Source organism: Cyprinus carpio, chromosome A3, assembly GCF_018340385.1.
Source record: "Cyprinus carpio isolate SPL01 chromosome A3, ASM1834038v1, whole genome shotgun sequence".
In the NCBI taxonomy this organism is placed as follows: Eukaryota; Metazoa; Chordata; class Actinopteri; order Cypriniformes; family Cyprinidae; genus Cyprinus; species Cyprinus carpio.
The window spans coordinates 15,730,774-15,749,475 of record NC_056574.1 but is presented as its reverse complement, the minus strand read 5'-3'; the positions used below and the strand labels follow the sequence as shown (position 1 = coordinate 15,749,475).

The window sequence follows — 18,702 nt, the reverse complement described above, 5'->3', positions numbered from 1 at the left end:
CAATAACATCAACCTATATTAGTGAAGAAGTGGGCCAGTTTGAAAGAAGCCTGTCATATGCACACATTTAAAATAAACCTATCTGGAGAAAACACATCAGAAAAGGAAACAAAACATCTCAGCGATGTTCTTGGAGTGGAGGTAATTTTCATCTTGTGATCTAGAACAACTCCTCAATGTTCTGTGCTTTTTTTTCCTCCCGCCCTAGCACTTAAAGCATCGTGTTTGATCATATTCTCACACGCATGTGCATGAACACAAGGCTCTCACACGTTTGGTCTGTGACAGCATGAGTCACCGCACTGTTTGGGAGCTCGGGTCCACGCTTTTCCTCAAACTAATAAATGTCTCAGATCTGCTGTCTGCAGGGTAGCACCTCCTCCTACTGGTTTGTCTAATTGGAATAAAATAGAGGAGACCTACATAAATGCCAAATCTCGGCTGTGGCTTTCTTTCAGCGAGCTCTGAAAACAATGGCCTAGAGGTTTGATGGTGGTTTTGTGAAATTTGCCCTAGTTATGCAAGGCTGGCAAACCCACAGTGAGGGAGAGTCAATTATTGGGATGATTAAAAAAAACTGTAGGCTGTCCAGACTGTGATATTCATCTGTTTGGCAGGCAATCCTCATGCAAGCCTTATAGAGAATCTATTATTCTCTATATAAAGCTGATGACTTGTAGCTACAAATACTCACACTTTTTGGACGTTTATACCTGTGTTGCATAACGAAGTCTTTTTTATTTTATGTTGCAGCACATGATCTACACATAAAAAAACACTTCTTGCTCTATAATAGTGTAAAACGCCGAAAAGCTGTTCTTTCTTGGCAAAGCAGCTGGCAGCCCCTCAGCAACAGCTCGAGGCATGCAAAGTAGTCTTGCACTTCCCTTTACCATATATGGATCATACCGGCGCGCAAGAGAGCAGACGGAAACGTCTCGGAGAAATTAAAACGTTTTCCTGTCATCAGATGAGGACAAATTAACGTTTATTGCTTAGTTGACATCTCCCGTCTTAAAGGGATATACCACCAACCAGTTGCGTAGATTTCGATGGGCGAAGAAAAGTCTGAGACGCACAGAAACAGTCGAGCAAGCATCGCACAGCAGTGAATGAGAAATCCACAGGTGAGACGCATGTTTACCGATTTATACGTGCATTGTGCTGCCTGAATGGGATGCTTTTATTTAACATTGTGAATTATAGTCTAAAAAGCCTGAGTGGGAAATATTACTAGCTTTATTCTATTATCTGTGAGTGCAAGTCAACATACATGTTGTTAAGTCTTGCTTTACACCTGCTTAATTACAGGATTTTTGTCCAATATACTAAATCGCATTATTTTTGTCATTTAGTCTGCGTAATGGCTTACTGTGAATTTGAATTGCGTTTTAGTGACTGCTTGGGCTTTTTAAACATTTGATTTAATGTTTTTTTTTTTTTTTACCCCTTTTTTGTTTTGCTGCTTGCAAATCTGTTTATATCTTACAGTAGTTCTACACCTGTAGCTATGTCTCAACAGATGTTATGGGTGGTAAAGTAGCTCTCAAGAGTGCGCAGTTTTTTTTTATTATTTATTATTTTTTTATTTGCCTGACAATGGAAAATAACATTTTGCCCTGAAACTGAACCATCATCTTGCTTTTGTCTAATTTAGTATGCAGTCATTAGACAGAAGTAGAGTTGTATACGTGGTGTGATGTACATCAAGCTTTAGGTATTGGGTAATGCAGTTTTTCATTTCACATTCATTTGTCTAGATTGTAAAATAATAATGGATTAAATAGAATAAAAGTGCTTCATACACTAAAAATACAAATATTTGTTCAAATTTCAAATCTAGGAGGGCAGATAAAAAAGTACAAATAATGCATGAATAATTGAAAGACGTGTGTCTGGATAACATGGGGTACCCATAAAAATCTTAATTTAAATGCGAACACATATTTTATTTTACCCCTGAGTAATGTGTTGATGGTGCAATGGTACACAAGCGAGTTAGTTGCCAAGACAACAACACATATAGACACAAGACCAGGTTGAAAACAACTTAATAGGTAGATGAAGTGGAGTTTATTCATAACAGCGTTTTGAATAACCATTAGATCATTGTGAAATGAACGTGATTGTTGAGTTGAGTGGAAAACAATTTAGATGTGAGAAACTGTATGCTTTCTTTGATTTTTATGTTTTGCATTCATGGTAAACATCATTTCAGAAATTGTCAAGAATTTAGAAATATCATATTCAGGATTGAGATATCTAGATGTAAAAATAAATAAATCTTTTCATTTTACATTAGCCATAGAGAACCGAGCTTGTCCCACTGTAATTGAATGTGAAAGCTCCGCAGTCTTCCCTTTGGTGTCTGACTGACAGTTTAAATCTTTGCTGTTCTTAATGGGGGCTTGAGCAGACGTGTGAGCAGAGCTTCCTGCCACAGGTGAAAGACAGCACTCCATTCTCTCATCTGTCTTTCTGTGAGTTACTCTGAATGTCTCAGTACAGCTATAGAAAACAAGTGGAAATGTATTACTTCTTATATATTTTGCTATATATTTTAATGGGCTGCAATCAGATGCTGTCTTGAAGTTTAAGTGTCCTTTGATTTGAAATTAACCAGTATTTTATCAGAGCTGTTGGCTTGCAAATGTCTGTCCATTTTTCATTCCTCTCTAAAATCATGATGGCTCGTCATCATTTACCCTTTATATTACCCAAGAATCAGCTGCTCCACTTTAGCAGAGTAAAATTTCCCTGCCTTATTTGAGAAGACTACTTGAAAGTTGCTGTTGATTTGAGAAGTGACCTGTTAAAACCGTAGTAAATGTCAAATAAATCGAGGCAATATTATTGTTTTATTCTATCATATGAAATAAGCAGCACAAGATAAATTCCCATTAATATAAAGTGGACTACACAGTCTGACAACTGGAAAAATAAGTGTAATAGATAGTAATAATTCACCCCAAAATGAAATTTGTCATAATTTACTTCACAGCTCTATTCTTTATTATGGTAGTTTATAGTGACCATGTCTAATAAGATCCAAAAAGGCATCATACAATTCATTGTTTTCGTATGCTGTATTCCAAGTGTTCTGAAGTCATATAAAGCATTATGTGATGAACAAACTAGGGGTGCACAATATATATCGGCCGATGATTAATGCGCATCTCGTCAGTAAAGCCGGTTCTCTAATCAGCGGTAAATTCCAACAGGTGCGCAATTTCACATAGAGCAGCGGTTACTACACAAAGCCGTTGATCACAGACAAGCTGCGCAAATCCACGTTCATTATAAGCTAGAATTGGCGCAGCTTGTCTGTGATCAACGGCTCCGTGTAGTAACCGCTGCTCTATGTGAAATCGCGCACCTGTTGGAATTTACCGCTGATTAGAGAACCGGCTTTACTGGCGAGATGCGCATTAATCATCGGCCGATATATATCGTGCACCCCTAGAACAAACTGAAATTTAAGTCATTATTCACTGAAAATCCATCAGTGAGTTGAACGAGAACCACTAAACTATTGTATAGCTGCAGAAGACTTGTATATAGCTCAAATTTTTGTTATGTTTGGAGCTTAATGTTAGTGGACATGGTAATAGTGGAAATGATAACAGAAATTAAATTTTTTGTTGAACAATCCCTTTAGCCCCAAAGAAATCTAGATAAACTGCTCTTTTTCAAGAAGTAAGCATGCTAAATTAACATGCATTGGATAGTATTTCACTTCTCCAAAACAATAACAATTAAATACCGGCCCCCTTAATTTTAATTAAATGAAATATTGGGATATAATTTATCAAACTTTTTTTATGCTTAAGAGTATTGCAGTGTTACCTTAGCAACAACGTCAGAATCAGTTGTGTGCGTCAAGTCTCCTATGCAGAGCGCTATTTGTGTTGCAGCCTATAGCCAAATACATAGTGTACTACAGGATACAGCATGTTGCCTTTGATTGATTCAAGTTGATGGCTAGTTTGCTACAAGAAGTCACAGATCACAGTGCATGCTGTCTGCTGAAGTTCTTCCAGTGAGATGACTTGTGAGATGACTTGTGACATGTTGTTTGTTGAGCTGTTCTCAAGAATCAACTCTCCCGTTTGTACGCGAGCAAATTCGTGCAGAATGTATTTAAGGATCAGGGAGAAGAATGATCTCGTAACTGATGCACCTAGTCAGCAATCAGCTGTGTGCACAGCAACATGACAGGAGACAAAACTGAGTCTTTAAGTCCCCATAGGGAGACATTTTCAGTTTCGTAGTACGTTCTTAGTTTATTTTGAAAGCTTTTAAGAATCATTTGAGGTGCCATGATGGTTGGGATGCTGATTTAGAGGGAAGTTGCCCATGGCATGTAGGCAGTGAGGCAGATATTCAGGTTTTGGAACAGAGCTAATATTTCACTAGCTGTCATTGTTCAGCATTCAGTGACACGACACATTCGGTGTAAAATACTGTGTCATTGGACGTCTAACTGATTTGTTCCATCACATGGTAAGTGTAAACGCCTGTAAACATCTCAAATGCAGCTTGGACGGACACAGAACTATAACTATTCTTATTTAGTTTCATTTCGGAGAGACCAATAGGGTTTCGAGTCCGATTGATCTCAATTGCAAAATGTCTGTGGTGTTATGCCTGATGCTAATGTTGATCAACACTGCAGATTGGCTCTTTGAGAATGGCCTTGTGGGGAATAAGCTGGCATAGATCCCCTGATGGTCCCATACACCTTTATCACAGCCTGGAGGATTATTAGTCTTATCGGCTTTGAGATCGTAATGATATGAGCCCTGGTTCCTACCTTGTGCTACCTGCCCTGTATTAGTGTTTCCTAACCTTTTTTGTCACAGGGCCACTGCAGCCCATCACTAGTAGTAAGTACCAATTCACCCAATTCATCAATATTATATAAGACACTATTTTACTTAACAATAAATTATTATTATTATTCTTATGTAGTTATTTCCAGGGCCTAAAACTCACATTTTGTCAAACCTGCCAATGGCCGGTGCCTTGAAAAGAAAATGTACAGGCCATTAATATATATATATTTTTTTACTGACCATTAAACTGTATATGCATTATTTCTTTAAAAAGAACAAAGAACAAATTGGGGAAAACATCTAATTGGAACTTTATTATTATGCATATTTTATGTATTATTTTTATGTGTTACTATCATTGTGTTATTATTATCATCATCATCATCATCATCTAATCAAATTATTATCCAATCAAGTCAACAGAAAAGAAGAATCCTCACTTATACTAATGTAAAGTAACTGTAAAATATTAAATAATGATAATTTTATTTTAACAACAACAACAACAAAAATTAGGATTTTTTATTTATTTATTTATTTTTTTACATAACAACAGTACAATTACAATACAAATTTTATTTTATTTTTTATTGTTTTCAGACATAAACCACAGAGCTTTTATTTTGGCAGGAAACCACAAGGAAATTTCTCTTTTGGAATGAGTGTCTTTTGTTTATAACAGATTTATAAACTTGCAATCAACTTGTTATTAAAGATAGTTTTCCAATTTTTTCTTTCATTAAAAAGTGTATAATTAATTACAAGAAAAAGATTAATATGTTAGATTAATAAATATTTTAATATTTTGACTGCCCTAATATTTTTGTTAAAATAATGTGTGTATACATTTTTTTTCTCATGATTTCTGTTAAGAAGTAGAAATATTTTTATTTTCCTATGGAATCACCCACTGACTGAGCGAACCCATGTCTCATACCTGCAACAGGTACGTTTTGTCAGTCAGGTTAGACATAGCTTTTACTCCAAGTTCTCGTTTGGGGATAAACAGCTCAGGGTATTCTACACCCACACAACTAATATAAATGACACATTCTGAGAAAGGATTGTGGGTCAGATTTGATTGGATTACATTGTGGCTAGGCAGGTTAAAATATTAAATATATGTGTATATCATTTCATTATTGAAGTGGAAAAAAATTGGCACCCATATAGGCAACCTTTTACCCCACCATTCAGAGCTTCATAATGAGAAGGATACTTGACATTTCTCCAATTTATGAAATACTGGAGACACGGTTATGGGCCGTCTCTCAGTGCTTATCCAGAAAGACTTGCGAGAGAAGAGAGCCGTGATTGCGTCGATGACAATCACAGGGCCTGCCATCTAAAATGAAAACAGTGTTCCTGTTGGATTAGTGGGCTGAGAGCAATAGAATAAATAGGAAATAGTGTTCACAGCACATACGATTAATGTTAAAATATCACAAAAAATGATGCAAAACAGAACTTTATGTGACATCTGATGATTCCAAAATCATACAAGATGGTCTATTTAGTGACATATGGCTAGCGAAGGCTCACATCTTACATTAAAATGCATACTGACCTGGAAAACCTTATTGTAGTCTGAAATGTCTTCTTCCTTGGATGGCATATCTTGTCAGAAAGAATTAGCCACAAATAAATGAAGGTTGAGGAATAGGGACCAGTCAGGCTGGTGAAAGCATTATACAGCAGCCCTGCCTCATTTCGCTTGACAAAGATCAGAAGGTTAACTCATCTCTATAAATGAGAATAAAAATCCATATGATGAAGCAGTCGCTCAGCCTTTGTATATGAATGAGAGTAGGAATCTATGAAAAAGAAGATGATGAAATCAATAAAGCAATTGGAAAAATTGAAATCGATAAATCTGAAGCCAAGGAGAGAAGCGTATCAGCGATATTGCTTATCTGATGGGAGCACCCTTAACTTTTACATGCGAGTGTAGGAATAGAAGATGATGTGAATTTTTTCCTAGAATCCCCTGGTCACCACTACCAGTTTAACTGACCCAACAAAAGGTGATATGAGCAAAAAAAAAAAAACAGATTTGTGCAGCTTTTGTAGAATCTTGTGTACCTGCATTGGCGGTTCCTCTCTCTCAGCCGTTACCATAGAGACCCCTCCGTCCCCAGCGGAGATGCCTTTGACTGCCAGGCTTACCGTCTCTCTATTGAGCAGCGGTGTCATTCACATGGCCCAAGAACCTTTGTGAGGGACAGAGGCTCAGCGGGGACGACCCGGTGAGAAGAAGCCGATGTTCCCGCTCTCGGCTATGGCAGTGCTCCCTCGGCAGCTGTTGTCTTGTGTTTGGTAGCGTGTCAGTTCTCGCCTTTCATTGGAGCTGATGACTGAGACAGAGTGACATTCAATTCAGATGGCAGAGTGCGTAATTGAAATGAGTTTACCTGGGAAGCAGATGCTCGGTGGCCTGGTGCTAATTGGCACCAGTAAGAGCTGAGAATTCAGGTGAATGCACCGTGGTGCCGTTCGATGCACATTACACTCGATTCCAGCACAGCGACTGGTGGAATTTTCTTTGTGGAGGGAGTCGAGAAGGCGCTGGGATTCAGATAGACTGCTTTGCTTTGTCTCATCTTTTCGACGTTTCTTGATGCACGTCTGGCCAGATTAAAAGAAGGGGAAAAGCAAACATGTCCTCTCCTCTTGTCCTGCAGGGTTAATCAAGCTGAGAGAAACCAGAAATGAGCTTGCCTTGCTGGAAAAGAAAAACCTTAAAGCAGACTAAAGGCTGGAAGTGACTTTTGCTCAAATGTTTGCCCCTATTTACAGTCTGAATGAGATGACACTAGTTGCCAAAAGTGCCAGTCTGCAGATTTGAGTCACGGTACCTACATTTCAGTAAGTGGTACCAATACTTGGAAAATCCCACGGTACTCTGTACCAATTTCGGTATAGCAAAAACTATTGTAATGCTATTCATATTTATAAGTAAATACTTTAAAACATTAGCATGTAGCCTTCAAATATTGTTCAATTATCATTATTTTTTAGGATTAAAATATTGTTGAATTATTGATGGATTGTGTCTTCCATTAGGATGCTCTTGTGTTCTGGTCTCCATAGAAATCCATGTTAAAGTGGGGTAAAAAGATTAACTGAATTAATTCAACTTAAACATTTTCAATATGACTAAATATAAAAAATGTGCACAGGGTTAAGCTGTTTTGTTGTTGGCTGCCACAGTAACAGCAATAAACTTTGGAATTCCTGTACAATACTAGTTTTGCGCAGCAGCAAATCTCTCTGTGTCAGGCAGTGTATGCTTTGCATTCTATGTCAAACAGTGACAAGAGAAAACAACCATAGTTTGCAGCACCTTAGTTATAATACTGTGTGTGAAATAATAAATAATGTGTGCTCTTATCATTTTGTGGACAAAATCCCCCGAACTTTGCCCCAGTCAGGAGCTGTTTGTAGGATATGTGTTTTCAATGCATCTAACCTCCATCCGCTTCATGTCATCTACCCACTCATTAAACTATGACAGGTGAGTTACTGCAAAAAGATGGTCATTGCACGTTGTAAAGTGAGGAAACTATGGCGCCATGTGCTTTTTAAAACCATTTTCATAAATTTAATGTTATATTAGCAGCAAATGTTAACTTGACTAGAAACACCAGAGACCGGAAATGTAAAGTATTGTTCCAGTATGAATCGGGCAAAACTTCTGCATTCAGGAAAATGGTAAATATAAACATTGTATTAAAAAGATCAAATGAAAGTAATAAAATAACAAAGAAACACGTTACAGGTAACAGAACGAGTGGCCGATCTAATGCATTTACGCTTCGAGACTTAATGCACAGATCTATTCTGACAAATCAGACTAGTTTTGTCCTGTCTGTTGCTATGGTTATCACAATGTCAAACATCGCAATTTCAGATTCATTACTGCATTACAGTTTTTATTCCTGAAATTTGGCAGTGTGTACTTAGCATGAAAAAATAATTTTTTAATTATGAATGGGTTATACCAAGCGGCAACCTGCGGGTCTCTCTCTCTTGAAACCAACATGGAAGTGACTTAAACTGCAATTCATCGACTGGCAGCTAGAGACTGGCTCCAAAAGGGAGTCAATTCCATAGACCCCCCATGTTAAAATGCCCAACCAGCAGAAAATAATATGTTTACAGCCTGGTACAAAAAGTGGTTTTTGTCCACCAGGTTTTGATGAACTCATCCGTTTAAATTATATTAAACACACCTAGGTGGGCGTGGTTTCAGCAACCAGCTCCACCCACATCCCGCCTTTTTGCCCATTTTCGATTATCCAGGAGTGACATGCTGCCCACTTTGGGCTTCAGAAATGCTCTTCAGAAACCTATGGGTGACGACACTACGTCCATGTTTTTATACAGTCTATGGGTTATACACAGAACGTGAGCAAAGACACTCTCTTATAATCAATGAAACTGATATCACTTCAGTTCAGCCGCAGCACAAGCTCATTGACTGAGTGAAAACTCCCGTTATAATCAAAAATAATTGGTGTATACTGCACAATAAATCTCTAATTTACATTGTGTTTATAGTTTGTTTGTTATAGCGAAACTATACACGAGAAAGCAGAGCTGCAAGCTGAACTCAATTCTAACTTACACGCCTCTGGTTGGCCATTGCGTTCACACACTCAACAAACATATCTGTGATTGACTATAATGCTCAGCACTACAAAAACACATAAATTTAAACCTTTGATGTTCTTCACAGACACTCACACAAATACGAGAGTGTTTGACAGCAGCCACCAGACATTGGGTCGGTACTTGGTACTACCGGTACTGTGGAAAGGCTGGTATCGTTATGTTTTTAAAATTTAAATATTAACCTGGTTTCACTTGCAGTGTATGATGTGCACAGATTTCCATCCAGTCAGAGGAGGTCAAACATGTTTGATATTTTGAGTTTTAGAAGACATATTGTCTACATTTGTCACATGTGTGAGTTTGTTGTGTTTAAAATGGCTAGAGTCCAGTAGTGTTCCTCAGTCATTTGATCCTCAGTGTATGATAGTCATTTACAAAATCGTATGTGTATGATGTGGAGTGTGCAGATTTTAAAAATCATGTAGTTTATACCAGCCTTAAGAGGATTTGCAGGTCTTAGCTGGTTTAAAATTGTCTCGGAGCCTGGCCAAGCTGGTGTTTAGCTGGGTTAGCCTGTGCAACTATCTAGTTTTTTTTTTCTTTTTTCCTCAGCTGTTTATGGACTTGAAATCAACCCTGCAAACTCCCTAAACCAGCTAAACTGGTAATCAGTATAAATGTTTTGGGCCACCTTCACGCTGTTTTTTGTCTAAGAGTTGGTCAAGCTGGACTGTAAACAGCTCGGAAAAATAAGTTGCAATATAAACTGGTCTACTGTGCTTTCTTCACTGATTTAAAATGCTAAATCTTCGGAAAAATATGCCCTTAACCAAAAACCTGAGAAATCTGATATAGTAATGTGAATAATGTACCAGTGACATGTAAATGTAAAGTTGTTTTTATGTCTTTGATGTATAGAAAACAACTGATACGACAGTGGGCTTCAGAACTCCTCGTAACATTTAGAGATTTGACAAAAGCGGACTGTCATGAGATGAAAGAACCATTTGTACGTTTGCATGTGACATCTCAATCAAAATGATCCTCCCCCACTCATTCTGTCAATCGCTTACACTCTTTTTCACCCCATGGTTCTTTCTCTCTGTATAGAGCCATTGCTTTTCCCAGAGATGTGACTGAATGTGGCTCACTAGTGAGTCACTCTCAATCCGTACCCAGAAGTGGCTGTTCTTCGCTCTAAAGAGTCCTTGGGTTAAGAGCCTAGAGTTTAAACCTCTGGTTCCAGTCATAACAGAATTAAGAGTCTGTTCCGAACTCTCACAATTTCCATCTGCACCACATCTGAGCTGTCGGGTGAAAAATTTGCCGCCGTCTTGACATTTGAGAGTAATCGCTTCTCACGCCGATGACCGCTCACTGTGGCTGAAGACAAATGTTCCTGACACGTACGTCAATTAACACTGGACAGCAGCCGCGTGTGCCCTATGCAAAGTGTGTTTATAACTGGATTACAAGAGGGAGGGATGATGCCTGTAATTACTCATCGTTCCCGTTGTGAGCACAGCCAATGGTCGGCCCGAGAGGTGGACGCAGGGTTAATTGTGTCGTCGCTACTGACTTTCTGAGAAGTGCTCTCTGATAATGGCCCCCACACGTCCCCTCATTCTGTCACCTTTCCACCCCTCCTGCGGCGTAGCTGATGCAGTATGTGGTATTTTCTGCAGATAGTGAACGAGCATGTCGACGCTGCTGGATCTGAAGAGCAGTATGCTGAGGCAGGTGCAGAGGAGCCAGTCCCTGAGGGCCAGGAGGGAGCCACCGGCCAGCACCAGTGCTGGAGGGAGTCCCCCGACGCTCGCACGCCGCTCTGGCACCATCGTACACAGGTGAGTCTGCACCATGAGAGCACACTCTTTCAAAATTAAAGCTTCCATTACAACCTAAAAGGCTTTTTACAGCCTAAAGCTGCTGAACTAACTTCTTTATTCACCAGTTCTAATCTATTTGTACTTTAGAAAGCTTCTTGTTACTTTATAGGCGAATAAAGGCCATAAAGGACCAGTACAAAGATTTAGGTTCTCTAAAGAAGAGAATAGTTCTAATCTCCAAAGAACCATGAAGTCAGTTCAATTTTTTTTTGTATGTATTGTGCTTTTCACAATATATTGTCCCAAAGCTGCTTTACAAAGAATAGCGCCTTTCAAACCTCACAGAGAGCAAGACAAAGGTGACAGTGGAAAAACTGAAAATGTTAAAGGAAATGGGGAAGAAAGCTTGGAAAGGACCATGGCTGTGGAGGCCAACCTTTCACACTTACACATGCGTACAACATTGGCAACACATTTATACAAACCATATTTTGTACAAATTTAAATGAAAACAGATGTAATGCATAACATAACATAACATAACATAACATAACATAACATAACATAACATAACATAACATAACATAATATATATGCTAGTGTAATCTTTATAGTTGATAAAACTCACTTTTAGCAGTTTTATCATTCACAAGTTTGGGGTTTGGGAATTTTTTGAAAGTCTCTTATGCTCACCATTACTGCATTTATCTGAGCAGTAAAACAGTACTATTATGAAATATTATTATATAAATACATTTTAAAATGTAAGTTATTCCTGTGATGCAAAGTTGAATATTTAGCAGCCCTTACTTGAGTGTCACATGATCCATTAGAAATCAGTCTAATATGTGTCAGACAGAAAATGTCTTTGGGATTTTCGTCCACGATCAGCCTGTCAGGTGAGGCTTTAACTGGTGTGTAAACTTAAGGCTGGTTTAAAGGGATGAGCACATTGATATGTCCCATCCCAACCTGCCTCAATATTATACTTCAATTCAGAAAATAATTTCTTTAACGACCATTATTTTATAAAGTGATACAGTACAGGTTAATACATTTAACAAATGGAGGGAAATTGTTTCAATGTTCTTAATGTTTCGAGTTATATATTGATCTATCAACTTCTTCCAGATTTAGCAGATGGTGGCATGACTGTCCATGAAGAGGCCAGTGACTCAATTAGCTCTTGAACGCCTACTATGTCTATAGTACATTCATGCTTTGAGAATGACTCAATCTCGACACCTTGTTCTATCACATTTCAATTTTATCGTTGTTAAGAATTCAGTACAAGAAGGCCTTTGTGTGGATCATGCAACAATTACCTTCCTGGCTCAGTGCAGTAGACTTTTTCTTTTCCATTCAGGCCAGGTTTTTTAGACAATTTCCAGGCGGCAAAGATAAAAGTGATTTGGTCTCTGTGGTTGGCGAAGATTGATAATGCAAGTCGAAGAAAATCCTAATACTAGAGGCTATAAATAAAACATGGCTTAAGTGCTTTCCAGTGCATCTCCACAGTGTTACAAGAACAGAACATGTTATTTACCCTATCTGGTGTATTTACAGGTTTATATGCTTGTAAACAAATTACTTTGACTTATTTTGTCCTAGGTAGGTCACATGATTGTTAAATGCTATATGATCAACTTCATGTCCACAAACGTGTGTGTTGTGAACAGGTTCACTGCTCTAGGTAAGCAAAGTCGATTGTTTTTCAGCCATCCTCTCGGTCTGTCTTGTTTTGATTCCTTTTCGACTGATTTCAAAGCCAAACGTAATGATGGGCATATGAACCTTGAGGTTTCTATAGCAACCAAAACACGTCTGTTTATCACAGCTGCTTCTAAAATATGAGCTGCTTTATTTTTAATGACTGCACCTCTTCTGTCTAGGAGGAAAAAACACCTGTTACGTGCAGAACTGAACTAAATGATTGTTTTGCGTTTGATTTGATGTACCCATCTTCGCTAATGTTTTATAAACTGTACGCCAGGGTGATTGCTGTCATAGTTGATTAGATGTAATTAGCAGTGGTCAATGCATGCAATCCCGGCATTGTTTTCCTAACTAGCAGCTGGACAAGAAAGGATTCAGTCAGCCTCCTATGAGACTCTGAAGTGCGTTAGCCGCTGTTGCCTCAGGTTATATGTCTACCATCATTAGGTCTGCAGGAAGCTGTTTGTCTCCTTCATTAGCACCAAAGAGAATTAATACCTGTAACCCAGATACTCACTCATTAATATTATGCAAATGATACAAAGCTGTGTGGAGCATCCAGTACTTATTCACATCACAGGAGACCCTGATAACAGCCTGTGTAAGATCTACAGATCAATGGAAACATTTGAAAACGATAATGTGTAATAAGATCCCAGATTCTTGAGAGATCTTTTGTATTACTTGTGTCTTCATTCAAAGTAGGTCTTATTTCCATGTTACACTATAGCTTTGAGTTCAACAAGGTCACACAGAGGTTTTCTAATTGGTTGTATATAAGTTAATTATATGTTTTTTTTCATAATTTGATGCAGTTTTGTTTATATGTTGCATAACACTTTGCAATGAGGTCTTTTTAGTTGAAGTTAGTTAATGCATCAACTAACATTAACAATAAGCGATATATTTGTTAGTTTATTGTTCATTAGTAGTTTGTGTCAGCTCAGGTCCATTAAATAATATTGAAACAATTTAAAGTTTAAAGGGGTCATATGATGCTTTTTTAAAGATCATAGTTTTTTTGTGTATTTAGTGTAACAGAATATGTTGACATGCTTTAATGTTCAAAAAAACACATTATTTTTCAAATACTGTACATTATTTTAGGTCCTCTATGCCACCACCTCCCTCAAACGAGTCATTTTCTACAAAGTCCCTCCTTCTGTCAAGAGCAGTCTGCTCTGATTGGCCAACTGACCCCATGTATTGTTATCGGCCAATCACCGCAATCACTCATCGGAAATGTAATGCCCCTTTCCATAATCGCGAGCTTCATCTTTCAAAATAAATGTAAAGACAGTTAATAATAAAGAACTAATCTATGCACAATCAGCTTGTAACACTCCAAAGAGAAAGGAAAACTTGAAATCGCATCATATGACCCTTTTTAAATTTAATGTAATCATATAGTAAATGCTGAAATGAACATTTACTAAGATTAATAAATGTTTTTTAATGGTTAGGCCATGTTAACTTACGTAATTAATACTTTTAACTGGTGGATCCTTGGTGTTAGTATATTTTGTGTGTAACAGACAAAATATGTAATCTCCATCATAGAAATTGTATAGAAAAAAAATACTTTTTAAAAGTTTTTCTTAGATAATTTATAGTAATGGTTAACTACTGTACGTCCTACTGTATAAGTAGCAACACCAGAAAAGCAAAATAGCTGCTGAATATGGTACATACAGGGATGAACAGAATATTATTTATTGTTATTTTGTCATCACCATACGTTTTTCATATGCAATTCAGTAGATGAAGCTGAAAGCATATTGTAGTCACATTCTTAATCTTAAACATTTGTGTATCTGATGGTGTTGACCCATGTTGAATGGTAGGATGATACAAGCGCATTGTGTGAGAATATGGGAGAAACAGGACTTAATGAACCTCTGAACTTTTAGATCAATCCAAAATAATTTCTCTCTGCAGGAACATACGCTTGTTTTTCAGTTCTGTAGCCATTCATGTTCCATATCTCCAGAATCAGAGCAAGGTTTCCCTTATTTTTTGCTATTGATTAGATCAGACGGTTTGTAATAGCTTTTTTGTCTTGATTGTATCTAATCATGCACACTAATTTGAGTTGATCATTACAGTGAATAGGAGAACATTTTATTTTGTATTGTCAAGCCGACTGCAGACCGCAGCTCACACAGAGAGCAATTTGTCATAATTTTAAAAGGAGAAAGAGGTGGAGGGATTTCTCCACCACAAGCTTTTTATTGAATCACATGATTACAGATGTGTTACCTGACTATTGGTTATGTACTTCTGGTCTATAAGTGAGTATATAGCTCTAAAGCAGAGGAAAAATCCAAATGTTTCTTGCTTATGGCTTTACTGATTCTAAGGATGCTAGCTTGATAATTCAGTTTTGGAACCAATATCTTGTTACGTTTATCTTTCTTTTAAAAGTGATTATTTGAGCCCATGTGTGACTTGAAATTAATATAGATATTTAAAGTAATGTAATATAAATATAAATATTGACACTTCAGTCATTCACAAAATAATTTTGAGTTAGTGTCTTATTAGTGTCTTATTGCCATCTTATTATCACAGAACATGGCAAACTACAAAAATCGATATAGATTCAATATTTTTCATTCTTAATGATCCACAAGAATGAAGACTTTCACAATGACATGAAGGACCTGTTACAATTCAGAACCATGTTTACTTGATATAATCACCTTGTAGGGAAACAAACAGCAGTAGGAGCCTCGATGTGTAACTTTCATATTGCTGTGACAGTCATCTAAATGACCTGGTTAAGAGAAAGATCTTGTATTATGATGCGCCCGCAGTACACTGTAGAAAATATGAGGAATATGGCTGATTGGCGTCAGCATTAGAAATTAGTGTAATCACATGCAGTATGACCTGAAGGGTCTGAATAGAATCAGAGGTAATGAGCTCCATCCAGAATTTTATTTCCTGTTGTGTGGTTGAGCAATACTTTTATTTTCTGCATGAACTCAGCGAAATGATTTGTCTCTAAATGTCGCCTTAACCAAAGGATGATTATTGCATACTTAACATTTAATTTTGCTGGGCATTCATCTGATTCATAAGTGCCAAGCCGTATTTTTTGTTCTTTGCCTCTGAGGTCCAGTCAACGGGAGGCTCCTGCATTCATACGCTTGTATCTGTGTGTGTTTTTGATATGTCAGTAAATAATTTACTTTTCATTTTTTGGTCTCCAATACAACCTTTGAAGTCTGAATAATGAAAATAAACAAAATTGCTAAAATAATAAAAAGCTTCATGGAAAAATCTGTTTCCTAGCAACATGAACATGGACGGTCAAAAAAGCTTTGTGCCTATTTGTGTGTGTGTGTGTGTTTGTGTGTGTGTGTGTGTGTGTGTGTGTCACACTTGCATTCGTATAAATCACAGAAGTTGTAATAATCCATGCCTCCCATGCAATCACTTTTCAAGTAATAACAGCACAGAAAGGTTTAAAAGCTTTGATTGGAGATGTAAAGCCAAGCACAGATGCAAAGTGTTCTTGACTTTTAAACAGCAAGCTTATAGGTTTTCAGCAAGTAAAATATTACAGCTCAGAGGTTACTGTTTATTAGCTTTGTCAGTTATGTCTATATCTTAAAGGCAGGGTAGGTGATTTGCTTCACATCCTGATAGCAATCACTAAGTGGTCTAAATGTATTTATATGTATTTATATCATCTGCGGAAGGCATAGGACCATAAATGTCCGTCCAATCATTTCCCTCGGTCCGAGGACTACGATAGGCTGTCCAACCTTCCTGTCAACGTATGTATCTGCATACCTCCACGCATCTTGTTCACACAGACATGATATGTCAACAGTGTGTTCCATTATGCTATTGCAGACTGAGCGATAAATGAAGGTGTTATTATTGTAATATTATGCGCTTTGTTCTATAATGTTTTCTCACCGTTGCATGAGACATGAGGTAAACTGACAGCATTGCAATTCAACCCTCCATCAAACGCTGTCTCTCATTGTGTCGTTGGTTAGCTTCTGGTCTGCCTGTGCGCATTCATGTGTTTTGGAGGAGGCTTGGCTTTGGAGAGTGATTTGTTGGGACGGTGGGATCTTATGCTTTCAAAGCTAACTTGCTATTGCTAGCCTCTCCGAAATTGCCTACCCTGCCTTTAAAACAGAAACAAATGGAGCAGTTGTTGATATACAGTAAAAACATACAGCTACAAAATTAATTCAGATACAGAGCTCAGATCATTTAGTTTAGAAGGAATTTGACATTCTGAAGTGTTTAAGAGTTTATATCAGGATATCTGACTTGATTGCATACTTTGGTGTCTTGGCACAGTTTTGACACTGTGAAACTCTAGAGGAGATGACTAAGGTCTTTTCCCAGGTGACAAAATCTGAGAAACAGGCAGCTTAAAGGGGCTCTAAGCAATGTTTTTTGAATACCACACATAAAATGTCTTTACTACCTGACAGATATCACTGAATTATATCACTACCTGTCTCTACCTAAGAGTACTAGGCTCTGTACTCAGTTGAAAATAGTGAGAAAAGCAGGCTCTGAAACTAGCCAATCAGAAACTTTCTCTGTCTGTCAGTCATTTTACATGGTTGACAAGGATTTCTATAATACCTCAAGGAAGTCTGAGATTTGATATCTGCCATCTGTGATCATGGGACCATAACTTATTTGAACCAATCACCTGAGCCGTAAATCTCATGTGACTAATCACTCTGGAGCTGCTCATGACAACATTGAATAGCTGACGGCAGCACAAGAACAGGGAAAAAGGCTGCATGCAAAAATCGCATACTCTCGGTGTAGATATTTCTTTTGAAAAAGTGCATACTTAGAGACCTTTAAAAAAGTATGTTCTACTGTATATGGTATGAATGTGTGTAGTATGAATGGAATCCACATGTACCACATCTGTCATGTTCTCATTGTCATGTCACCTACCGGCACCAGTTGTGTCGCTACACTGCCATTCACAAATCCTCTCCTGTGTATCCATCAGATGCACACTTCATAATCTTACCAGGAAGAGTAGGTCTTCCAGAGACCTTTTCATGAATGCTGTGAATACAGACATACTTAATCTACTCTATAGTATGGAAGTATACGATTTAGGATGCAGCCTAAGTGTATTTCACATTTTTAAGAGCCTTAAAAAGGAATCAGCATTAGTAAACTACTATTCTACAAAGTAGACATGTAACAATTCACTCAAGTCACGATTTGATTCGATTCACGATTTTGATCTCACGATTTGATTTGATTCACTTTTTTTTGTATGAGATTTAAGACAAATTATAAATTAAATGTGTCCTTTTATTATTGCTTTTTCACAAAATGGTGCATGTTTCTTTGTGAAATTGAAATATAACACTATAATAATATACTAATATAGCATATAATAATGTTAATAATATAATACAACCAAATGTATGTGCTCTTTCCATTTAAGGCAACCACTGGATTTTAATCACGATCCAAACAAAGATGCTGCATACATGCAACATGAGCAGTTTTTAATCTAAATTACATTGTATAATTTTGAAATTTGAAGCAAAAACAGAATGATTTGACTTCAGTTTTGTGAAACTATACATAAAAATATCTGCATGAAACAGAAACAGCAGACGAGCTGAATGAGTCGCAGATTCATTCTCTGCAGGTGGTGCTTAAATCGCTTTCTTGGTTTCCGCTGTAAACAAAGT

General features: G+C 37.4%; 1 protein-coding gene across 1 annotated transcript in view; it reads left to right on the top strand.

The window, feature by feature from the left end:
• Positions 1-560: 560 nt before the first annotated feature.
• LOC109050600 (BAI1-associated protein 3-like) overlaps positions 561-18,702 on the top strand; it is a 41,835-nt gene continuing 23,693 nt past the window's right edge. Inside the window, exons 1-2 of the mRNA XM_042720518.1 lie at positions 561-1,127; positions 11,135-11,296. Coding sequence (XP_042576452.1) covers positions 11,148-11,296 — 149 coding nt within the window. The 5' untranslated portion in view covers positions 561-1,127; positions 11,135-11,147. The remainder of the gene's footprint in view (positions 1,128-11,134; positions 11,297-18,702) is intronic.